The 25,380-nt window shown below is 42.6% G+C and overlaps 1 protein-coding gene across 4 annotated transcripts; it reads right to left on the bottom strand.

Moving 5' to 3' along the window:
• Nucleotides 1-417: 417 nt before the first annotated feature.
• Nucleotides 418-25,319, bottom strand: RABGEF1 (RAB guanine nucleotide exchange factor 1). 4 transcript variants are annotated; one of them, XM_054394461.1, is made up of 11 exons: nucleotides 25,291-25,319; nucleotides 15,789-15,974; nucleotides 13,183-13,349; nucleotides 12,150-12,269; nucleotides 9,583-9,603; nucleotides 8,505-8,674; nucleotides 6,619-6,700; nucleotides 5,711-5,843; nucleotides 5,143-5,234; nucleotides 3,913-4,169; nucleotides 418-2,602 (listed from the first exon to the last, which is right to left on the bottom strand). In XM_054394461.1, exons 2-11 carry the CDS (start codon nucleotides 15,965-15,967, stop codon nucleotides 2,204-2,206), a joined length of 1,620 nt encoding a protein of 539 aa, XP_054250436.1. In that variant the 5' UTR covers nucleotides 15,968-15,974; nucleotides 25,291-25,319; the 3' UTR covers nucleotides 418-2,203. The 4 variants fall into 4 exon arrangements, with proteins under 4 accessions (XP_054250436.1, XP_054250437.1, XP_054250438.1 ...); XM_054394462.1 differs by lacking the exons at nucleotides 9,583-9,603; nucleotides 12,150-12,269; XM_054394463.1 differs by lacking the exons at nucleotides 9,583-9,603; nucleotides 12,150-12,269 and having other exon boundaries at nucleotides 8,505-8,671.
• Nucleotides 25,320-25,380: the final 61 nt, after the last annotated feature.

Raw genomic sequence — 25,380 nt, 5'->3', positions numbered from 1 at the left:
TCCCCTGAAAGCTGCTCCCAGCGTTGTTACTAACTCAGGAGCAAACCACTCCTGCCTGCTAACTGCTTGATGGTGGATGGAAATCCATCTTACCTGCCTTATGGGAGACTCAGAGGCTTTGTCTGATGAAAATGCTCCCACTTTCATGGCTCGATAACAAGATGGCATATGAATAAGAGATACTTTAGTACAAATGCACCAGCAAGTCGTTCTTAAGTACTTAATCGCTACAACGATCTTGCTGCAAAGAAAAAGACATTGTTACCTAGGCTTGCACTTCAATGGCTAAGAATTGTGTCTCCCAAAACCCAGAACCAGCAGCAGCCACAATTATACTCGCATTAATCATTAACAGCATAACAAAACCCAGTGAGGAGATCTTTAGGAACTCATTTCCAAGGCCATAATGTACACACTTTTATTTAAACATGGCAATTTACACAAGAGTTCAAAGTTTGCTTCTCCCTCCCCACCCCCCGGAAAACCTGTGTACCTGGATATCAGAATTAGCACCTAGTGTTTAGAAAGAAAGTCAAGGTTTTACAGTATTATTACTGTAAGCACTGGTCAGATCAGATCCTAAGCAAGTTGGGCACAGTGACACACCAATAATTAATTAATTAATCTGCTCCCTGTGATCTATTTAGCTTCACCTCATTAGTGGAGTTTGGGGTAAACCGGTTCTCTGAAACACTAGGAGTGCATAGTTCCTAAGGTTCAACCCACTGGATGAAAAAAATTACAAGGGGAGGGGACAAATCACAGTTGTGGTCTGAAATTATTGCAGTGCAAATTTAAAGTTGCAGTGGAACAGAATGAAGAGGTAGGCACTTCCCTCCTTGATGGTAAGAATTTAACATTGCTTAGAGAAGTAGCTGAAGCTAAGTAGCATTATGTTTGATATCTCAGGTACACAAACAAGAGATGGCAGCCTGGAGTCACTGGAAGATACTTAAAAAAAAATGACATATCCAACATTTCACTGGCATAAAAAAGTTCTACTCTAAGAGGTTACTTTTTGCAGAGTGAGCTGTTCTTCTTGAAACACTGTGACATCAAGCCACATTTATCTTGATGTTCAGTGCTTTAGCAAGGTAAGTCTTTTTGCTAAAGAGAGTCACTAAAGATCAGGAGGCTGCTGTTTCATGAAAATAAAGTGCATTTTTCTCCTCAGAGCAATAGCTCATCCTTCTTCTAAAAAGCAGCCTCTCATTATATGAACTTCTTTACCTACCAGGATTGTCAAAGAAGCAATCAAGACCTAACCCATGGATGGAAATTATTGGGCAACACCAGAAAAGAAAGCCACTTTTGGTGCAACTCTTAAAATATCTCCTCCCCTTCCCCTTTTTATTCTACATTATGCTTTTTTTAAACACAAATATTCCTTCCTATTTCTGAAGCCTGGCTCAACATTCCCCTCAAATGCAGTAACATCAGCACTTCTATGCACCCCTGAAGGTGATCAGGTGAACTGACAAAGCAGAGAGAATGTTTACATGAAGAAATGTGTTTCAAATAGCACTTTTTTTTTTTTTTTACTGAGCAGACTTCAAGCTGAATGTTTAGTTCTCCACTCATCACAGTATCCTCTGACTGTAATTCATCATTATACCACCCAGCTTATGGAAGCATGAAGAGTGTACCTGCCTTTATACTGCAAGGTGATTTTTTAACTGAAAGGTGCTGAAATGAACACTTTTGATATCATTTTCACTCACACACAAGGTGTCATGCACAGCTGAGACATTAGAGTTGAAACCTATTTACAATTTTACATATTTTACACTATATAATTTCATCTTTACAGCTACAGAATCAACTGAAACTAACATTTTACCTTTTGAGCTTCTGCTGGAACTCGAGTTCAGGTGAAATTGCTAAAACCAAGTTAAGTGCATGCCTAGAAGGTAGCCTTCAGGAAAGATGTCAATGGACTAGTGTTGCTTAAAAATTACACCAGTTTGTGTAGAAAATTTAAATTCAGTTCAAAAACCCCACCAAAGCCTAACAGAAACCTACTTGACTAAAATAAATACACTTAAGAAAATGAAAACAAACCAAAACCCAAAACAAACCAACCTTTAAAAAGGTACTGATTTAAGCTCATCTGAATTTTAGCCTTAAATTGCCTCTTCCCCTTCCCAAGTAGCAGATAGCACTAGGTGAGGACAATGACACTTTTCAAAGTTAACACTGAGAATTACCCTGCATAAACCTGAGGCTGCAGTGGTGGGGGTAGCTTGTCATTCTCCACATTTTCAGAGTCAATAGCTGCTAAGGCTTGATTTTTTGGTTTGATTTCTAACGGATATTTCTCAACAATATCTTGGACTTCCTTTGTAATTCCATCAGTCCAATCTATTAGGTCTTTCTCCAGCTTCTTGGCTTCACTGACAATTCTTTCCTGTCTCTCATTCAGCTGAGATAGGAGGTCTAAGTTTTTATACATTTGCTTAACACCCAGGCACACATCAGGTGAAAAACTCTCAGGTTCTTGCTTCTTTGGGGATGTCTGACCAGTCATAAAACGATCAAAATCTTCTTGGCTTAGATTTAAAGATTGAGCATCCAGTTTTTCAATGAAGGCCACAGCACAGCACTACAAACAAAACAGAGAGACAGAGAGCATCAGAACAAGCAAGAAATCAAGTCAGAACTTAGAATCATAGAATGTTAGAGGTTGGAAGGGACTTCCAGAGATCAAGTCCAACCACCAAAGCAGGTGGTTTATGTTTTCATCCTGCCACCAGAGAAGTATCTGATTATTTTATTTAATGCCAGTATCTGATTATTTTATTTAACAGGCTGCTCCTAAAGAAGCTAAGTACATCAGACAGGTCATCTCTCTTTCCCTGAAGACTGAAGAAGTTGAAAACTCTGGAGAACAATGCAGGGAGGCACCACTTCAGCTGGACATTACTGACTCCTTGGGTAACACCTATCACAAACCTCAGGGTCACTGCATTTGGGAGGTGAGGAAACAACATGGCAGCTAGACAACAGTGTTAAATTAATATTCAATGATCTGATCAGCAGAGATCTGCTGTGCTCTGCATTCATTTTCTGATTAAAAGAATGTCAAATGATCATCTTACCTTGTGGATGCTCTCCTCCTACTGAAAGGAATTTTTAACATTTCATTCCACCACATATTTTCCCTTGAGAATTGCTTTATGATTAAATGCAGAGAAGCCAAGTTCCTCATCATAATTCCTTCTACTATAAACAAGCACACCAATAAATGCCTCCTGCAGAAGCTTTATAAAACCTGTTTATCTCCACACATTAATGGCCTAGTTCTGCAGTGCCTTCAAGAGATAAACTCTCTCATGGGTTTAAATGGGGAACTTTGCATCTGTAAGCACCTGCACAAATAAAAACTCAGGATTTTAGCAGTAGAAAGGACCTGTCTCTCTACAAAATAAAAATATACCTAAGTCTTAGCAGTAGACTGTTCACATAAAGGGTTTCATATTATTAAGAAAGCAAAACACTGTCTGGTTTGGAAAGCAGAGAGGAGACAAAGCAAAGATCTTGCAGTATTCTAAGCAAGCTCAACCATTATTCAAAGATTAACTTTCCTTCTGTGTTATGCTGTGCTTGCCTTCACTGAACATTCCTACATCACAGACTTACAGGTTGCATTGGGTTGGGTGGGACCCTCAATGGTCACCTTGTCCAACCCCCTTGCAATCAGCTGGGACACCTCCAACCTGATCAGGCTGCCCCTGGCCACACCAAGCCTGAGTATCTCCAGAGATGAGGCCTCAAACACATCCCTGGGCAACCTGTCACAGTATTTTACTGCTCTCATTGTAAAGAACTTCTTCCTTAGGTCTAACCTAAATCTACCACCCAAAAAAGAAAAGAGAGTCTTGTATGAAATGTCAGCAGTGTTGCTGCACTTACCAGGTTGGTAAAATAGTAGCCATCTTCTCCTGTCATTAACCTGCTTGGATTACAGAAGCGTGTTATGTACTGGATGTTAGACTGCAGCCGGGGTGGGTTGCCCTTCAAAACAATGTATATCAGTGTGGGAAGGAAGTCATCAGCAGAAGCTGGTTCATTTTTGGTGACTTTAATAGCATTAAATATATGCTTGCTGCACTTGGTGATGCATGCTAATTTATCACGAGGGACACGCTTTGAATCCATCTCGATAATGTCTGCAGAATAAAAAAAAAAAAGTTCTCCAATCATTAAAAGGCCATTAATGAGTCACCTGAATGAGTGGGACACTCAGTGGGCAATGTTGTTGTTGCATCAGTTCTATCTGCGCTGCTTGCTGGCCCACAGAAGTATTCTGTTTATTCAAGAGACACTGAATGTTGGGAGGGACCTTAGAGATCACCTAGTTCCAACCCCTGTTAGCTTAGTCCAAGTATTTCAAATAGATCAGGGAAGTCTAAACTCTTCTGTGACAGAAAGATTGTTCCCACTTCACAGATGATGCAGCACTCCAACATCACAAAGACTAGTGCAAATCTAAAAGCCTGAAGACCCTTCTAAAGACAACAGAAAATACTGTTTCTGAAATTTAAAGCTGTAAATGTCAACTTCATCATCATAGATTCATAAAATAGTTTGGGTTGCAGAGAACCTTCAACACCATCTAGTTCCAGCCCCCCTGCCATGGGCAAGGACACCTTCCACTAGACCAGGCTGCTGAAAGCCTCATCCAACTTGACTTTGGACTCCTCCAGGGAGGGGGCATCCACAACATCCCTGGGCAACCTGTTGCAGTGTCTCACCACCCTCACTGTCAAGAATTTCTTGCTAATCTCCAGTCTAAATCTGCCCTCCCCAAGCTTCAATCCATTCCCTCTCATCCTATCACTACAAGCTCTTCTTAAAAGTCCCTCCCCAGCTTTCCTGTAGGCCCCTTCAGGTACTGGAAGGCTGCTATGTGGTCTCCCTGGAGCTTTCTTTTCTCCACACTGAACAGACCAAGCCCTCTCAGCCTGTTCCCATATGGGAGGTTCTCCAGCCCTTTGATCATCATCATGGCCTCCTCTGGACCTGCTCCAGCAGACTGATGTCCTTCTTATGCTAGGGACACCAGAACTGGGTGCTGTACTCCAGTGGGGTCTCATGAGAGCAGAGCAGAGAGGCAGAATCACTCTCTCATCACTCACAAACCTGTAATTGCTTTCACAACCATATCAGAGACTTCTGGGATCTCCTCATTGACAGGAACACACAGCATTTGGGGAGTTACCCAGTGCAGAGCCCTAGGACAAGAGAAGAAAAATAAATACAAAATGTTAGAGCTACTCTGTGCCAGTAACAATCAGGTGTCTGACATGAGCTGCTTCTTGAATTCACAAGGCACAGGGAGTGCTCTGTGTAAATGAGGCATGAGTCCAGCCATAAGCTAGTTTATTCCACTGAGGTAATTTATTTGCAGAACAAAAAAAAAAAAAAAAAAAAAAAAAAAAAAAAACACCAAACAAACAAACCAACCCCAAACCACCCCCAAAACAAATAAAAAATCTTTTTTTTTCTGTATTTTAACAAAAGCAAACTAGTAAGTTTTCATTCTCCATTCTATTCATTCCTTCTGTTTCTTAAATAAAGGGATTTTTAACCCTTTCTGGGTAAAAAGCTTGCTATTTTTGTGTGCATAGCATAACATTTGTAACAGTCTTACTTCAGATCTCATACACAGGACTGTGATTACACAACTCTTTTTCCTCTAAAGACTTACCTGATCCTCTTTTGGACAGCAAGATCTTTCTTCTCATCATCAGTTGTTTCAGGGCAAAAGACATATTTATACTGTCGAGTCATGATGTACTTTTCAATCTGATCCATTGCCTTCTCCACTTTTTCAGGGGGCACTGAAAGGCACAAATCCCACCCCCCAAAACAGTCAGCAAAAGTATTCCATGGCTCTTCTGTAGATTGAATGCAGTTTGGTTCCAATATCACCAAATGGGTACCACTGACTTCAGCCAACCTGAGTTAATATTAAATGGATCTACTTGGAGCATTTTCACTCTCTACAGCAGAAATAAAAACATAATGGTGAGAAGACTGCAGGGAGATTGCCAAAGTACATGCAGAGGTTCACAATGAAGCACATTCAACACAAATCAGGTTCAACTGCTTGTAGCTTGCAGGAGTATTTCTTGAAAATACAGTCTTTGGGAAGAAATCCAGTGAGGTCTTCCAAGTCCTCTGTTCCTGTTTATGCCTTAAAAAGTCCCTGGGTACTTTTAAGCCATGCCACTTAGAGACCAGGCACATAAAAGCAGTGTCTGCAACACAAACACTCCCCTCTCACTGGGCTTCTTCTGTTAATTGGGTTGAGGTTACTCATTTCAACTTCAGTCTTAAACAAGCTGAATTTAAACAAGAAATGTTTGAAGAAACTGAACCCCATTTAATTGAGAGTTTAAGAAAAACTTGTAAAAAACCCCAGTTAATTAAGACTGCAAAACTTTATAGCACTGGTGCTGCTAGGAGTAGTTCTAACCATGGTACTAGAATTTCCTGCCAACATTTCTGAAAGCTGGTTAGGAATGCTTCCATCCCACTTGCAAATGCAAGAGGATTTCACCTCAAATCATGACTTTTTCAGCAGTAAGACATGAAGGAAGGGGAACTTGGTACCTTTCCAACGTGTCTGTAATTTGTCTGCTACGTTTTGATAGAAGTCCTGGGCACATTCAGATTGCTCCTCAATACTCAAGTCCTGTAAAAGAAAACTGCTTTAAGTGTGCATGTCTGGATGAAATGGCAGCAATGCCTCTGGTTTCGTTTAAGGGAAGTGTCCAGCTGCAGTAACAGTCTGAGAATGCAAATATCTCATCAGAGGTGTTTATGTTGGCTAAATTATATTTTAAAGTATGAGAAATCAAGACACACTGGCTCTAACATGTGAAAGGCTTGAGTTTATTTGCTGAACAGATGTATGTTAGCAATGAAATTGGACAGAGGAAATGCTGTTTACCCCAGACACATCCCTGACTAACAGTGACAAAATCATGTGGCCTATTAAACAGAATGCTTGCTCCCAATTTTGGATCTGAATTTTAAAACATAGATTCATAGAATCACAGAATGGTTTGGGTTGGAAAGGACCTTAAAAAATTCATCTAGTTCCACCCCCGCTGGCATAAGCGGGAACACCTTCCACTGGACCAGGTTGCTCAAGACCTCATCCAGCCTGGCCTCACCGGATCCAAATTGTTCTAAAACCCAACTACCACTGATGAAAATGTGAATACACACACAGAATGAACTCCACTATATGCTGTGCATCATCCAGCGTGCTAAACAGTAAATCAAAAACCCAAGAACATAAATCCTGACTGGAAATAGTATCTAGAGTAAAGATTTATTATGATAAAGTTACTATGAAACACATTCCCAATGTTATCTGTGAAATAATGCTGCCTTTTGGGCATTGACTTGCTGAGCTACTAAAGAGCAATCACAGAGGTCTGAAGGATTAAAATTAACTTCACCAATTAAGCCACTTTTCACCCTTAAGTGGCAGCATAAAACCATGCATTAAAAAAAATAAAAAGTAAAGAGCTTATGTTTCTGAATTCTCTAAGGCAAAAAAATAGACCATTAGCCTCAACACAATCTCAGCTCTGATGGCAGTGCTGCATTTTAGGCCTGGTTTATGTGTAGCAGCAAACTGTATGATTTGAGGAAGAACTCTTTTTGACTTAGCACAAGCTGTGAAGGGATGATGAAATTACAGCACCTTTGATGTTTAGAACCAATAACAACACCACCCTGTTGTTCACAAACTCTATGCTCAGAATGAATCAGTTCTAAAAGAGGAAAAAAACCCAGAATGTTTTCAAAATGGAGGTCATATAAGATTCCATCCTTAAATTTCCAGTCTGATTTGAGGGTATAATTTGAGTAGCTAGACACTAAATAGAAAAGGAAAGGGAAGGTAAAAAAAAAGAATCTGTGCTGAATACAGACTCATTTCAACCATAGGTGGCACTACAAACACACAAATATTTCAAGAACATTGATATTTTTTTTCATGGAGAATGAAGATGTAGACCTTATTCCATATTTAAAATAACCCTCAGCCAAATTCCTTTTCCCCAAAGGAAAGGGGCCATGTGGGTTGATACTGCATCATCTTAAAACAGTTAGAAAGATTAAAATTATATAAATAATTTTAAAACTAAGTAACACTATATAAAGATAATAACTATCTAAGACAAAAGGTATAAAAATGGTTTCAATTAGAGAAGAATGGATTTAGATGGGATGCTAGGAATAAGTTCTTTACCCCCAAGTCTTTCTCCTCAAGACTGCTCTTGAGCCACTCCTCACCCAGCCTGGATGTGTTGTGCTTGGGATTGCCCCAACCCAGATGCAGGACCTTGCACTTGGCCTTGTTGAACTTCATGAGGTTGGCTTGAGCCTACCTCTCAAGCCTGTCCAAGTCCCTCTGCATAGGGACTTCTCCACCTCTCCTCAATTCCCCCAATTTATTTATATAAAAGGCAAGCAAAACTCACCCTTTTATGATTCATTGTGTCCAAAAACAGTTTACATTGCTTATAGATATCTTGTCCAGGCTTATGGTAGGTCTTGAGAAACTCTATGAATTCCTTGGATACTCGATCTGTCTCGATGCTAGCCTGCCTGTTTATGGAAGGGCTGGGAGCCTTGGCTTCTTGGATCTCTGCTGGGAAGGAGCGGGCACATCAGATCAGCATTTTTACACTGTTGCATGAATTCAGGAAGCATTTAACACATCTTAAAATTCCAGGTTGTTGTTTGTTTGTTTGTTTGTTTTTCCAACTGTGCAGATGAATGAGCGTTTATTTCCCAAGCTTTACCAGTGAAATGTTGGCTATGATTAAACAGAACTCTAGGAAACTCAGTATTCCACTGGAGTGAAACATTTATAGCCACAGACCCATTTACACTAATGGCCTTTTTCTGTTAGCAGATTACTGTTACATGGCTTTGCTGTTGGGTTTCTTACACTTTCATTCCCAGGTTAAGAGATCACCATACAAGATCAAGGCTTCCAGATGGGATTCTGCAGCAGTTTAAGATAAGGGAGTGGTCCCTTTTCCATCCTCCCTCACTTTGACATTCCTGCTCCTTTGCTTGCACCAACACAAGCATTCAACTGCCTCATGAACTAGCTCAAGGAGTCATAGTTCAGGGCAGCCCTAGTCAGAATTCTGGTGGGGGTTATTTTTCAGCTTCCTGCCAGGTCACAGGAGCAGCAGCACAAGAAAGGAACAGGAGCATGAGGATGGGGCAGATGCAGCAGCCCTTCTTTGCTAGGCAGCAGATGCCACAGAATCACAGTTGCAGTGTAAATGAGACCTTGGCCATTCTTGTTTCAGGAAGAGCAGAAGCACCATGCCTGTTCAAGGAGGAATTTGCTTGGCACTCAAGAAGGAGGCAGGAACACAGACTGCACACAGCACTGGATGCAAGTTTATAGAGCTGCAACCACAGTTTGTTGTTTGTTTTTTTTTTTCTCCACACAAACACATCTGATTTTCCAAGGTATGTGTTGCAAGTTAATTGTACTGATCCAGTAACACCTTCACTACCCAAGTTTAGTTCACCCACCTTTCAACTTGCCAGCCAACACTGTTCAAAATGAAGGATTGAACAGAGATGACGTAAATGAATGTGATGAAAAGCAAGCAGCAAAGAGACAGAAAACATGAAATAATCATGGTCAACGTGATACAAACATATCTTCCAACCTGAAAACACTAACATGCACAACAAAAGCACTCCTTGTTCCAATCAGCATACATGCAGAACTCCAAAAGAAAAGGAAATACCTAGGATTAGTATCTTTAAGTTGGGTATGGTTTAGGTAGACTTGAGGTAGCCTATTGGGGGATTTTTTTTTTTTGGTTTATTGTTATAGAGATTGAGCACTACAGTGAATTCAAAACTGTATGATCCAGTAACTAACAACACTGATCATCTGACCAAAGCACAAGCCTCTCCACTTCAGCATAACCTTCTCTGGATAATAATTTGGTCAGCTCCCATTATGACATTTATGTGTTTAAATGATAAGAATGGAAAAGGTTTGGCAAATATTTAAATTCCAGCTGCAGCAAAAGATAGAAAGTACCAATCAGTCTCCTTTCTAGTTACACAAGAACAGTTTTTCCAGAGGCAAACTCCTCCAAGTCTTCTCTCTACCCTAGATTCACAATAGAATGTCTGGACAGTATTCCAGCTGAGCAGTAACCATTACTTTGATTTAAATTGGTGATTTAAATTGGTCATATATAATATTACATAGCAAGTGAGTGGAGAGCACAGCCTTGCAATAATAAACAGGAAAGTAGCTCCACTTCTAAAAGTGTAGTCTTTCAAGATACTTTTTTCCACAATTATTGACTTTATTCCAAAGATTCTTTTAGTTGGTCAGGTGAGCAGAGGGCTGGAGCACCTCTCCTATGGACGCAGACTGAGAGAGTTGGGGCTGTTCAGTCTGGAGAAGAGAAGGCTCCCAGGAGACCTTAGTGTGGCCCTCCAGTATCTGAAGGGGGCTACAAGAAAGCTGGGGAGGGACTTTTTAGGATGTGAGGTAGTGATAGGACTGGGGGGAATGGAGCAAAAGTAGAAGTGGGTAGATTCAGACTGGATGTCAGAAAAAAGCTCTTCCCCATGAAGGTGGTGAGACACTGGAACAGGATGCCCAGGGAGGTGGTGGAAGCCTCATCCCTGGAGGTTTTTAAGGCCAGGCTGGATGTGCCTCTGCACAACCTGATCTAGAGTGAGGTGACCCTGCCTATGGCAGGGGGGTTGGAACTAGATGATGCTTGAGGTCCCTCTCAGCCCTGACAATTCTATGATAATTTCAACACTGACTTCACTGTAGAGAAGAATGAGGTTCATAATTTTTCTACCTGACTTTAAGGAACGTATGAATTTTATTTTTTTTTTTAGTTAAGTCACAGATTTAAAATAGGTAATTTTTTTTGGTAGTCACTAGAGAAATGTAGAGAATTGAAGCAAATTACTGTTAATGTAGGCATTTAAAAAAACCCTAAATGTTAGGGTGAACTGTCTTTTCCATGAGTCACATTAAGAACATGTAGTCACTCAGCAGTGTTGCAGCTTTGTGTCGAAATCCTGACTGAAGGAGAATGAACCTGTGCAATATGCACTGATTACTAAGCAATGCAGGACCAAATGTACTTTCAACAAAATATTTTTAGCTTTCTCATGTACTTCAAAAAAAAAAAAACCAGTCTATCTAAAAAGAAGCTGATTACTGAAAAGAAATTCTATCTGAACAACTTAAAGAGGAGATATGCCAAATGGAGAAGAGTAGGGAAAGAGTTAAGAAGGGCTCACCTCTACAAAGAATAAACACTCTTCATATTGAAATCTTTCTCAAGGCATTCTACAAAACCTCTAGTTGTCACAGCAACACTCCAGTGATTCACTATGGTTGTGCCATGGTCATGGATCCCAGTCCAAGCCAAGAATATCAAAATAGTGTTGTCATTAGCTCTACTACACACAGCCATTCATCATCCTCATAGAATTGGCTAAACAAGGAATGATCCCTCTGCAGGTTCCTTTAGTCAGCAGAACATGTCAGAATTGCAAACAAGTAGCACAGGACAAGATGCTAAAGCTGTTTGCATCAAGGGTTTTGGTGTCCTTCTGGTTTAAATGAAACCAGTGTTGTCTTCTCTTGCTATGAGATTGTCTTCTTGATTAATGTAACAAAATTCTTGATTTTGAGAATGAGAAAGGTCATGGAGTGTGATCTATTAAACTGAAGTAGTTTCAATTTATGATCAGATTTATAATGGCAACCTGGAATTGTTTTTTGATAAAAATATGACGCAACATCTAGGTACTTACAAAATTCTTGGGGTTTGAAAACTGCATAATCCTTCAGATGCCACACTAAGGCAGAGCTCAAAGAAGTTTCAGCTTTATTACCATACTCTCCTATCAAAATGCAAACAATTGCTTTACAGATTCAAGTTCACTGCAAGGTGATAGATTTTCTTTTTAGTGCTTTTATCACCTTCATACTCAACAGCACAAGTTATAATAGGCACAACCCTAGTTTGTATTGTGCAAAGCCCAGCTAAGAAAGAAGCCTGCTAACATCAAGCAGACAGCTTGCTCAAGCTGTGCTGCATTACCTTCAGTAGGGGAAGCCAGTTCCCAGGAGGGAGTAAAAATTTCCTTCAAATCCCTGAGAATGTTATCAGCATTTCGCTCCCTCCCAAGCTGTCCTTGCTTAACGATTTTCTCTTGAGCCACTGAAATAAATGCAAAAGCAAGCAGGACACCGAGGGCAGGAGCACGTCAGCAGGGATGGTGAATGGGATAAAAAGAAACCAAAAAAAACAAACAAAAAAAAAGAGAAAATGGAAAGTGAGAAGAATGAACATAAAAAAAAATGGGTTTAATACACAGGTGAATGCCTCATTTAGCCAGCTGCTGCCCATGCACCAAGACAAATTCTAAGATGAAATCCAGACAAAAATCAGAACTTCTTAAGGAAATGAACCCTCTGCAAGGCTGAGGTACATTAATGCTGCTTTTTGTCTTCTGGAATGCCTCCTCCACAGTCTAGCATTCTCTGCTTTTTTGCCCATGTAAGCTATTGCTGTGCCATTAATCATTCCTACTGGTAACACACGCTGTAGAATAAACACTCAGCCAACCACAAACTTGATATTCACAGCCCACATATCCATGAAGACTACAACTTCCCTTTCACCATTATTTTCATTTACACATTCCCATTTTTCTGTTAAAGCTGCTGAAGTGATGCATTATGGCAGCATGATCTGATTATTTCTATCAGCATTTCTATCACACTTAGGCACACCAGTTTGAGGTGACTGACAGCCTGCACCTTCTTTTTCCTGCTTTCTTCAGGAAGAGTTCCCCTTCAAGTCCTAGACCACAGTATCACACTATGGTTGACTCATGAACCTAGCAAGAATGTGCACCTGTGCTGCCCTTGGCTGGACTAAGAGTTCATTTTCTTCCTAGTAGCTGGTGCAAGGCTGTAGTTTGGATGGAGTACAAGAACAATGTTGGTAGCACACTGATGTTTTAGCTTACCCCAAGACAAGGACTTTGCAGTTTCCCCTGCCCTGCCAGCGAGCAGGAGCACAACTCCATGTGTTGTGCAGAACCCTTAAAAGCAAAGGAGAAATTTACCCTTCTTGGCTCCTGTTCTAGAAGAAGCAGTGAAGAACTTCTTCACAGTAGTGACCTTCCTTGTTTTCTCATTGGTTTTCTTCTCCTCAAATTTTGAAAAGGTTAGGGACTGTGCCCCTTGGGTGCTCTGACTGCTGGCATAGGCTTCCTCCTCCTCACGCTGAAGCCTGGAATTAGAAAAATGTAGGGCACAAAGAAGCTGATTTCCTGTAGAGTAAATTGATTACTCATTTGACATGCAAATTCTCCTCTATCCTCATTTCTTGCTTCCTACCACGTCTCCCTTCACTGTATTACATCCACTCTTTCTATGTTGCACTGGTGGAAATAATGGAAGGCTTAAGCTGCCCAGGGAGGATTAAATAGTGAGGCCAAAACGACTGAAGTGTAATCATGGCCACATTCCTCTCATGTCTCAGGCCTCAGTTCCTCAAACATAGAGGGGAAGGACTGTGGGAAGAGTTCTAATAATCAAGTCCACTGCCTTCCTCCCTGCACTGTGTTCTGAGTTTCACAGCATGTTACCACAGGCAAAGCTTTACCATCGTACTAAAGAAATACTATGGCTTGCAGCTGAGCAAGTGAGATACTCTGTCACAGGCTCACAAATATTCTGGGGAATACATCAATGTTGTCAGAATTTATTGTCAAAGTCTTGGTGTGGTAGCTCAATGACAGAATTTATTGTCAAAGACTTGGTGTGGTAGTTCAATGACAGAATTTATTGTCAAAGACTTGGTGTGGTAGTTCAATGACAGAATTTATTGTCAAAGTCTTGGTGTGGTAGTTCAATGACAGAATTTATTTTCAAAGTCTTGGTGTGGTAGTTCAATGGCAGAATTTATTTTCAAAGTCTTGGTGTGGTAGTTCAATGGCAGAATTTATTGTCAAAGACTTGGTGTGGTAGTTCAATGACAGAATTTATTGTCAAAGACTTGGTGTGGTAGTTCAATGACCATACAAATGGTCAGTGAATGAAGGAGGAATGAACCACTCCACTGCATCACTGATGGGTGCTTTTGCATCTTTGAAACTACCCCTACACAGCAGTGGAGGTCAAACACTAACCCTCCAACAGCTACTTCTCTTCCTATGCAGGAGAATCCAAACAGGTTCAAGGGGACCTTATAGCTGCTCTAAAATACCTGAAGAGATCCTACAGGAAGGCTGGAGAGGGATTTTTTGTTTGTTTTCAGTTTCACTTGTTCCAGTGTCAGAGAGTAAAGAGAATTTTCAAACCAGACTAGCTCAAGGCCTGAGGTAATAGGATCTAGGGTAGGCAGATACCAAAAACTTAGGGCTTCCAAACTACAGCCATCAGCCTGGACCCAACTCAAGTTCAGAGTGCTTCCACAGATGTCATTTTTTCAGGCAAGTTGCTGTGAACAGGGCACTTAATGCCTTTTATTTTCCCACCCCCACTGGCCTTGGTTAATGTATCACCAAGTAACTCAAGTTCACCCAAGGGCAGACAATTTGTAGTTTGCTCCTAGAGTTCTGGCACATAGCACCAATACATCAAGGTGAGTGTAGGTAGAAAATCTGAGTGTCACTACTGCCCTTATGAGACCCCCACCTCGAATACTGTGTCCAGTTCTGCTGTCCCCATCATAAGGACACAGAGCTGTTGGACTGAGTCCAGAGGAAGGCCACAAAGATGATCCAAGGGCTGGAGCACCTCTGCTGTGAGGACAGGCTGAGGGAGCTGGGGGAGTTCAGCCTGGAAAAGAGACAACTCCAGAGGACCTTGGAGCTGTCCTCCAATACCTGAAGGGATCCTACAGGAAAGCTGGAGAGGGACTTTTCATAAGGGTGTTTAACAACAGGACAAGGGGGAATGGTTTGAAGCTGAGAGAGAGCAGGATTAGACTGGATTTTAGGAAGATGTTCTTCAGCATGAGGGTGGTGAGACTCTGGAATAGGTTGCCCAGAGAGGCTGTGGATGCCTCCTCCCTGGGGGTGTTCAAGACCAGGCTGGATGAGGCCTTGAGCAACCAAGTCTAGTCAAGAGGTGTCCCTGCCACTGGCACAAAAAGCAGTTGGAGCTGCTCATATTTTCTCACTCAAGCATAGATTTCCAGTCTGTTTTACACAAAATATGTGCTTAGAAAACTAACCTAAAGTTTTAAAGCTAAAGCTTTGATGCTTTTGGACATAACCTTGCAGTTCAAAGAACGATCAGAGACAAGACTAAAACCAAGTTTTTAATCAGCAGCTGAAATATCAAAACCCATTTTGCTGGCTATATTCAAGACAATAACTGCAGTCTCCAGAGGCAGAGGTATTTTAATCAAAATTGTCACTGTCACCCTTACAGACTCCAGTATGCAAATTAGGTCAAAGTGTTTGTTGAGAGGTTGGAAGGGGGGGAAGACACACTTACATCTGCTACTTTACAGACTTTCTTTTGAAACCTCTAAAATTAGAATGCCATAAATATTCATCTTTGCATCAAAAGGAAGATTTTCATTCTTGCTGGAAAGGTCAAATTTGAAAACTTATGATGAAACTGAGCTACAGCAAATAGGACCAGGAAATAGGAGCCAGGAATAGTATTTAGTGAAGTCACCCTAGTGTAAAAGATGAAGAAATAGAAGGCTCTTTACCGCTCTGCCAGCTCCCAATCCTCTTGAATCTGTTTCTGCCTGGCCTTATGGTATTCCTCTCTCCAGCACTTGGAGCAAAATCCCTGCCAAGCTGGATTGCCATAGTAACCACATCCCTTCTTGCACAGGAGCTCTGACTGATCAACATGAATTCCTCTGCGTTCAGACTTCAGGCTCATTTTCCTCCTGTTTAAAGAGAGGGGAAAAAAAAAAAAGAGTTAAAAGACAGAAATGTAACAGCCTGCTAGAAATAATTTCTTTTGAAGGCTTGTCTTTTAGAAAGGAGTCACCTGTTTTAATTATTTAATAGCTTCCAAGCAACAACACAAAGGCCACAGGAGGAAGGGCAGAGTTATATAACCACACAGCCCTGAAAGTCAGCTGCAGTATTAGCATCTGTTTGCATAGCTTTGACCTGCCCATGGTGCCAGGCAGCTGGCCTGCAACACAGACCAGCAGCACCAGTCCTACAGCTCCATACACACAAGGAAAGAAAAAGGCAAAAGTATCTTATCTCACCAACACATTGTTCTAACAGTTGTAGAGGCACAAAGCAATGGAGGAAAAATAAATACAGAAAGTTATCACCACCAGCAGAGGAAGCAAAGTGAGTAAGAGACCAAAGAGGTTTGCATTGAGGCTAAGAATGTCTCTGCAGAGAATCACAGCGATGAGACTTTAGGTAGCTCATCTTAGGCCTCAAAGAACACATCTCCCAGCACTGTGAAGCATCACAGCTAACTCAGTAAGGTACATCAACAGGGATGAGGTGCACAGAATCACAGAACCACTGCTTGGGAGGGACCTCTAGAGGTCATCTATTCCAACTCCCCTGCAGTAAGCAGAGACAACCCCGACTAGATCAGGTTGCTCAGCATCCCATCAAGCCTGACTTTGAATGTCTCCAGGGATGGGGCTTTCACCACCTCCCTGAGCAAACTGCTCCAGTTCTCTGCCACCCTCAGAGTAAAGATATTCTTCTTAATGTCCAATCTAAATCTACCCTTCTCTAGTTTAAAACCATTGTCCCTTGTCCTGTTCCCAAACGCATCTCCACGTCCTTCAGCACTCAAGTTACTGCAGAGTTAAGTTGGGCACCTGGATACAGCACAGCTCCACAGAATTTATATATAGTGACAGCAACAACAAGATGGGTTCTCATGCCCACACCACCACTGTGCAGAGTCTGTCTTCCACCCATCCAGCCTTCCCCTTTCTTTTCTTGCTTGACAGAAACCATCCCACATGCCAGCTTGCTCCCAAAGACATTTCAACTGCTTTGTTCTAATCCTGGATTCATTTTTGGAGAAAAGCAGCACAGGATTACCTGCATGAGCAAGCTTAAGGTCTGCATATTAAAATATTGACATTTGGTTTGCAATATTGACATACACAGACACTAGAACTACCAAAGCAAGGCACTGGAAAGCAGGTGTGGGTCACCAAAATCCAGCCCCTTTTTCTTCCAGCAACCCTCAGCACTGTCAGAGAGTTGTCCCCTGTCAGACAATGACCTTTGCATAAACTGAGCAAGCACCTTAGCAGCTTGTAAAGAGCTGGATACTAAAGGAATCAGTTTCTTAATGGCATCATTGATAAATACCCTTTTCTCATTTACAGAGGGCAGAGGGCAGCTGAATGCTCTCTTCTTTCCTACAGAGATGTCTGACAGTTAAAAAGGCATCGACGTGTTTCTGCAAAGCAAAATAAAAGGAACAAGTAGATCTTAGGTATTTAAGAGAGCTTTACTTCATTCCCATATGGACAGACTAAGAGAGGAAAATCAGTACACTGCCCTCACAGAAATCTGGTTTCTGTACTACCTTCATTTTCTGATTCCTCCAGTAAGGTCTTTATGTTGACTAAAGCAGAACACAATGCTGCTGACTGACAAATCCAGCCAGCAGAATAGAAACTGAACATCAAATGTTTGTCAGCTGCACAGCCTGGGCCAGCAATTGCCTGCTGGCAGTATTTGGAAACACAGCCCCATTCTCAGAGATGACCTTTATCACCAATTCTGCAAAGAACAGGGAAGCAAAAGCTGGAAACTCCGCAGTTCCTCCTGATCCACTTTGAAGATTGCTTCCTAAAACCAGAAGCAGCAGCAGCAGCATTTTGTGCAGAGACTCCTATTGCAGGTGCCTGTCCTAGAAAAAGAACTCAGCATGCATTAAATGTAAAGGTATGGCTGAGCAGTCTGAACATTTTCATTGTAAACCACAAGGGAGCCACAAAGACACAAGAGAGAAAAACATTTTCATAACACATCAGAGAAATCTTACACCCATCCCTATCACCCAAGGAAATACCATCCCTGATCCTATCATCTGCTACCACTGAGCAAGCTACAGCAGTTTTGCAAGTGCAGCCTGGAGGCCAATCTCATGCATTTGGGTGTCTGTTGTTCTTATTCAAAAAGTGCAATGCTCAGACACTCAAAGAGGTTTTGGAGACTAAAGGAGCAGAATGAAACAACACAACCTTGCTCCTACCCCACATCAGCATCTGTCTTTCTGAAAGCTCAACAGCAGGCTGAGTTTCTCTGCCCCTTGTGCACTTTCACCATCTCTAGATAAAGACCCAAAAATTAGCTTTCTGTATGCAGAGCTTTAGCCACATAGCAGCAGTGCAATTACCTTTGGCATCCCGCTCTGTGTACATCAGCACTAAAAATAAGGTTCTGTTTTGTGTCCAAGTTCAGCAGCTTTCCTTGCAGGTCTCTTTGTAGCAAAATTCCTTTTTCTACGTTCTTTCAGGAGAGGTTTGAAAACAGCTGCAAAGCCACCAGACAGCAAGTTTTGTTCTGCTTCCTCCCCTTCAAGTATTTTTCGATTGCAGTTACATCAGTTTCAGATGCAGGGACAAAAGAGGTCACCCTGAATCAATATGAAGAAATCACATGCTGCACTTGAAGCAGAGCCCTTCTGCTGCCCTTAAACACACACAGCCAGTGGGGAAAAAAAGTTTCACAGCCAATTTGTGCAGCTCAGCATTTACATTTTAATGAACAACTCAACAAGTTTTAATAAATGGAGTATGAAAAATCCACCTCGAGACAACTTTCTGCAACTAAATCTATGCACTTTATGATCTTTCCATTCCTAAATATGTATTTTTGGGACTTCAGAGTGTCCAAGATGATTTTTTCTTTCTCTGTCTCCTTCCTATTCCAGCTTAAGTCTATCACTCTTTATTCAAAGACAGGCTTCCTCACTGGATTTTCAGTCTCACCACTTATTTTACATGGGCAGACCTCTTATTTTCTTTCATGTCCCAAATCCATGACCTGTTCAAAGCTCCCTTCTGGGAACATAATCCAAAAGAAAGAACAAATTTGTTGTTTTCCTGGGGTCAGAGAGGTGGGCAATTGTGAGCAGCATTTGTGCTGCCTGACCAAGGAGAAATGCAGAGAATAATAGTAAGGAAGGTTACAAACTTCCATTTAAAAAAAAAAAAAAATTCTAATCAGGAAGGACAATCTTGTACCAGAAGATCAAAAATAAAATTAACTAGTACAACTTGGAGAGGTGCACTGTACCAAACACACTTTTCACATCTCCTGTATTCCAATGAAAACACTTCCTAACAGCTTCAAGAAGCACCAGGAGAAAACACCTGCAATTTAAAGTCTCTCATATATTGCTTTGCTCAGAAGGTGCTTCAGATAGTTCTGCTGTGAATAGCATCAGGGAGAGCAGAAATGCCACTTTCTTACTTATTTCCTCTCCAATACCAGAATACAGAATCTTCTTTTAAGCATTTCTGTACTAGACCTCATCAAGGTTAACACCTATGTTAATTAGCAGCATCTCTTTGAAAAGTTTCAACAGAGAACAGGCTCCTAGACTTAGTTATGAATATATTAAATCTCTTTCCCCTTGTTAATTATTCGCCAGGAAAAACTTCTTCCTTCCCCATTTTCCTCTGAAATGGAAAAATGGCAACCATCCAAAGCCCTTCCATGATCATCAGCTTCAAACTCCACCTGCCACACGGGATGTGTGGTTCCTTAGAAGACCACTGCTAACGTGCTGTAACATCATGGCTGCAAAAGTGGATTTATTCTGGACAATCACAACATGCAAAGCTGTCCCATTGCTGGCAATCAGAGTATTTGTAGCGTGGTTAACAGAGGACTAGGTTGTATGGACACCAAAGAGCTCCTTGTCCTCCTGCCACGTGCATTCCCAGGCATTCCCAGCCTGGCAGCACGCTGACTCCACAGCTACAGTCTCAGCTGCCCATGGCTACATCCTTCCACTCTATTCCAGATGTCCAGGGTAAAGCAGAATGCTTCTAACTACAAAGGGATCCCACCAAAGTATCTGTCTTCAGACAACATATGCAGACTGGAATCTACAACCTTAATTCCCTACACATCACTGGGAAACAGCTACAGACACTGGAACACCACCTACAGCAGTCACCAGAGCACAGGCAGCAACAGCTTGCTCAAATCCCATCTTAGATACCTACATTCCTGTAGGGCTCTAGATCTGAGTACATCAGGCTGCACATCCAACCTCTGGCATCCTGACTGCTGCTAAAACAGGACAGTGAAGCTTGCCAACATCAGTGCAGAACTAAACAGACTGTACTGACACTGAATTAGGCAACCAGATACTATGTTAATGTTTTTGGGTGGGTTTTTTTTCTCCCATTCCCATGGGACTGAAGACAAAACCTTCAGAATCAGTTTTTTGTGTCCAAGTTCACAATTAAAACCAGGGGATAAAAAGAGAGCTCAGAAGTTTGCCAACACCTGATGATCAGACACGAGCTCTTGATACACTGGTCAGTTATAGAAAGCACAACAGTAAGTTTCCAAAAAGCTCTGTCTCCTCCAATTATAAGCCCAGAAACTCTTAGGCCATTTTTTTGTCAGTATCCCACAATGAGGACTGAAGCAGCAGCAAGTCCTGCTGCAGGACATTGTACCTTTTGTGTCACACTCCAAGCTCTCACCAACACCAAAGGACTATATTCTGATTTTCACATAGACCAGAATACAGAATAGCTGGGAAAATTCACAGTAACCTTATCAAGCAGGTATCACAGGCACTGCAAAGAGCAAGTGCAGGCCTGGCTTTTATGTGGGAAGGAAAAGGGCCTCCTTGCATCAAAAGAGGATCTGTCACCAGGGCTGATATAACGCACATATGAAAGAGACTACACTTATGTAACAGCTTCTTTGCAGCAGTAAGCCCAAGATCATTTTCATAACCCATCAGGGTTTCCAAAGACTGCAGACACAGCTTTGGCTTCAGGAGAAGCACTGTGAGTGAAATGAAGCTTATGGAGCAGGACAGATTTTGTCATGAGTTCAGACACCACCGGCTTGTTTTTCTTGTTCCTTTCCAACGTGTAACCTTCCTCACTTCCCAGGGACTGAGGCAAGCAATACCTTCATTATCAATGCAGATTGCATCACTGCCCCAACCACAAGATACTGACTTTTTCATCAACTATTTATTAGTCTTGGATTGCTCAGGTCACCTCTGATGGAAGAGCTGGTTGAAAAAGCTCACATATCAAAGTTGAGTCGAAAGGGCCTCACTGAATCAATCTGTAGACATCTTTACTAAGAGGTAACTGCAAGTCCATTTATAATTATTAGGAGCTATGAAAACAGTTGCTAAACAACCCTGCATGCCAACTTTGGAAAACGAAAGCAGTGGCTTTGTAAGACCGTTTATAGGAGTTTCAAGATGAGTACCAAAATTCACTACATGTGTCTAGGAACAGGAAAAGACTTCACCTAACAGCCTCAAAACAGGCAGGCTGACAAAAGCATGAGACTGCGTTTGACTGGTGGGAAGCCTGTTTCAGCTTCTACACTTTCAGCTACAAACAACAACAACAACAAAGTCTCCTGACACCTGAAAGCCTCCTTCTACGTTTGGTTTGGGTTGATTTTGGTTTGTGTGGTTTATTCTTCTCTCTCATCTCTTTACTTTACTCCCTGAAATAAAAAAAAAAAAAAAAAAAAACAACAAAAACCAACCTGGCACAACTCCTGGCAATAACCTACACCCATCTTTGCAATGGACTGAAGTGAACGTGATTTGGCTTTTCAAGCTGAAGGCTTCACAGCACTAAATGAACAAACTGCATTAATTCTTCTCATTAATAAAAAAACAGATCAAAGTGCTCCAAAGAGTGTTCACAACGTCTCATACAGTATCACCCACTGCAACTGGCTGGTTATTAATGGCCATCCCCTGGCATTGGACTTTTACAGCAGGAAAAGAACTGAAACTGGGGAGAGGTCTCTAGACTCACAGTGACAGTTGCTGGTTTATAGATTCCTGGTGCCTAAATTGTACACCTCACATCAGATCAAGAGAGTTAAGTAGCAAGTCCCACCTAAAATTGCACACAACTTGTGTTACTAAAGATGAATTTACAAAGTGGACTAGAAAGTGCATCTAAACTGAAGGGGTGGAAGGATGGGATTGGGTTATGGTCTCCAAAAACCACAAACATTGCAGCTGAAACTCCACCTGGGTATTCCAGAGAGCAAGCACTGACCCAAAAGCCACAAGCTTCTTCAGAGCCACCTAAGTGTTGAGTCACAATTCATGCATAACCCTAAACATTCAGGCATATAATTAGCACAAAGCTAATTAACCATGAGTTAATTTCCTCCAGAGGAAAGGGTGGGGCAATATGATCTAAGAGCCTCATGAACAGAAAATAGGAAAGCCATAAGGCAGCTTTTGAATTGGGGAAGAACCATGGCAGCTAGAACAGATCACACAGAATAGCTTGAGATGGAAGGGACCTTAAAGATTATCAACCTCCAACCCCTTGCCATGGGGGCAGGGACACCTCCCACTAGACCAGACTGCTCAAAGCCCTATCCAGCCTGATCTTAAACACTTCCAGGGATGAGGTGGTTGAGGCCCCATTCCTGGAGATGAGGCATCCACAACTGAAGACATAAATCTTCACAGTTTCAATGTGCATTTTCCTTGCAATGAAGACATTTCATCTCTAGCAGTTGTTTCCTAAAGAGTGCAGGTTGCTAACTAATGAGCCTAGGAGAAGAAATGATCCTTAACAGTGATGACAGCACACAGCCACCTGGAAACAACCAGTGCTGCTTGGTGCTGTAATCCGGCAAGGGAAATTGCAGCCGCTACTTAAAACCTCTGAAACCCAATGGCCACGAGGCTTCAGGTCTCTGCCCACAGAGCTCCCAATCCACTTCAGCTGGAAGGTTCATGTTCCCTCTCCAACGTCACTACAGACCTTAAGCTACAGTTTTGTTTGGCCACATCAAATCCTTAACTACTGCCTGTAGCAATGGCCACCCAGCTGGGAGTAGCACCTCTCCATGAATGAGCAGCCTGTGTCTCACCATCCACATGTGACTCGTCACTGCGCTTTCAAATGGAATCACAAGAAACATCTAAAAACTGCTTTGTACTGTTTGACCTGGAATTCAAATAAGAACAGGAGGATTAGCCAAAACATCCACAATCTCCTCAGAAACAGAGGCGATCAGCTTCTACATGCTCTGTGTTTCGTCAACCACAGATTAAAACTAAGCTTAATAAACTTCAAACCATCCCATGCATTTTGTACCTGATTTGTTACTGACAGTGCTTTAAAAGGGTTTCACAAGCACCAGTTACAGGTCTAGTTTTGGGCCACAGGCACTCCAGCATCAGGAAAAAAAAGCCAAAACAACATAATTGGGGATTATGGATTGAAGCTTGAGAACGGCAGATTTAGACTAGATCTTAGGAAGAAATTCTTGACAGTGAGGGTGGTGAGACACTGGAACACGTTGCCCAGAGAGGTTGTGGATGCCCCCTCCCCAGAGGTGTTCAAGGCTGGATTGGATGAGGCCTTGAGCAATGTGGTCTAGAGGGAGGTGTCCATGCCCATGGCAAGGGGCTTGGAACTAGATATCTTTATGGACCCTTCCAACCCAAACCATTCTATGAATCTATGAAATATATAACAAACATCAAGAGGGGAAGGAGGGGGCTGAGAAAGACTCTTCTAGACTACAAAACAAAATTAACACCACCAGATTCACAGACTATCTTCAAGCTTAGAATGAGAGTTTGTTGTGTAAAGCCATTCCTGAATTGGGACAACTGATTTTATATCCTGTTCTCCCCTTCTATTGTCTGTTGGTTCAGTTTTCATCAGCAAAGCACCCCACTGAGTTATAATTCTCTTCCTAATCCTCCCCTCTGCAAAACACTTGTGTAACCATGCCCAGACAGCCAACCCATCCAATTCCTGGGTGAGACACTGTTCCTGGAAACACCTTGTCCTTCCACGCTGGTCAGTCACTGGCCTCAAAAGGCTCCCAGGTAGCTGGGAAACTCAGTGCAGATGCCAGGGGCCTGGCACAGGGAGCTGCTAAAACAAAGCAGCACTTTGAAAACAGCTTCACAACTATGAAACCAAGCAAGAGAAGTTGTGTCAATACTGGGTTGAAATCACCATCTCCATAACTCCAGACTTTTTCCAAAGCTGGGCAGTGCCACTGATTCCCAGCAAGGGGACTCATCGGGGCTCCACTCAGCCTACAGAACCTGATTTGAACTCTGCCTGTAACACCCCCCTCAGGTAATCCAGCACCAGCCCCTGCCCACAGACCACGGCAGCCCAGGACTTAAGAAAGAACCAAATTATGCTCTCAGATGACTTTTTTTTGTTGCTGTTACTTTAAGTGTGTCATCCACCTTTCAATCTCTCACACCCTCTGTGAAAATCCAGCCACTCCCTGCCTCATGGGAGCAACCCCAACACAGCACAAGATGTTCACGCAGGGACAAACCCCCACAAAACCACCCCGGCTGCCCTGCTCAGCATTTTAAAACTGCTCCAAACTTCACTCGGCTTGAGCCAAAAGGACTTTGATCCCCAGCCTTACAGTAAGGAGTTAGGCGGTGACAATATACTGGTGCAAAAGGAGTCCGAACCCCTCGATCCACAGGGATCTCGGCAGGGAAAGAGGCTAAGGGGCCGGACTGGCAAAGTTCCCAGTGCTCCCTTCACCTAGACTGGCTACTGAAGCGTGCCCGTGGAGCTGAAAAGCATAAACACAGATATCCTAAGTCCAGCTCAGCTCTGGGAACTGCACACGGAACAAGCTGGGATTTAAGTTTCTCTGTACCCCGCTGTGTTCAGCCCGGTCACTGTTACCTCCCGGAGCCCGGTGGGCCCCTTCCCCATCCCTGAGAGAGGGGCTGGCAGGTCCGAGTACGATCTCGCCCTCAACGGGCCGGCCCCGGTGCTGCTTCAGACGCCGTATCGCCGAACTGATAACGAATGATAACGACCGGCGGGGGGGACGAGACGGAGAACGCTGACAGCTACCAAACTGTCACTAACTGTCACGGGAGAGGGTGTCCCTCAGCGGGGAAGTCCCTTCCCGCACCCGGGCCCAGCGGCACCGGGCAGCTCCGGCAAGGAGCTCGGCAGGCCCGCGGCCCCTCGACGAGCAGCGAAGCGGCTCCGAGCCGTGCCTCACCGGTTGCCCCGGGCGGCGGGAGCAGACCCGCCGCGCCGCTCCGCGCTGCTCCGCGCTCCGCTCCTCCCGCGCTGCTTCTCCCGTCACGGC

This window comes from Indicator indicator, chromosome 30, assembly GCF_027791375.1.
Source record: "Indicator indicator isolate 239-I01 chromosome 30, UM_Iind_1.1, whole genome shotgun sequence".
Lineage (NCBI taxonomy): Eukaryota > Metazoa > Chordata > Aves > Piciformes > Indicatoridae > Indicator > Indicator indicator.
The sequence above is the reverse complement of the archived record's forward strand: the minus strand, read 5'-3'. Positions and strand labels throughout refer to the sequence as shown.

Excerpts from the sequence above, each read along its gene's own strand:
- RABGEF1 (XM_054394461.1), bottom strand. The coding sequence starts at position 15,967 with ATGAGCCTGAAGTCTGAACGCAGAGGAATTCATGTTGATCAGTCAGAG. Across the intron at positions 4,170-5,142 it reads GGTTGTGAAAGCAATTACAG|ACATTATCGAGATGGATTCA; the intron begins GTTTGTGAGTGA and ends TTTATTCTGCAG. Across the intron at positions 2,603-3,912 it reads GCTACTATTTTACCAACCTG|TGCTGTGCTGTGGCCTTCAT; the intron begins GTAAGTGCAGCA and ends TTTTGTTTGTAG.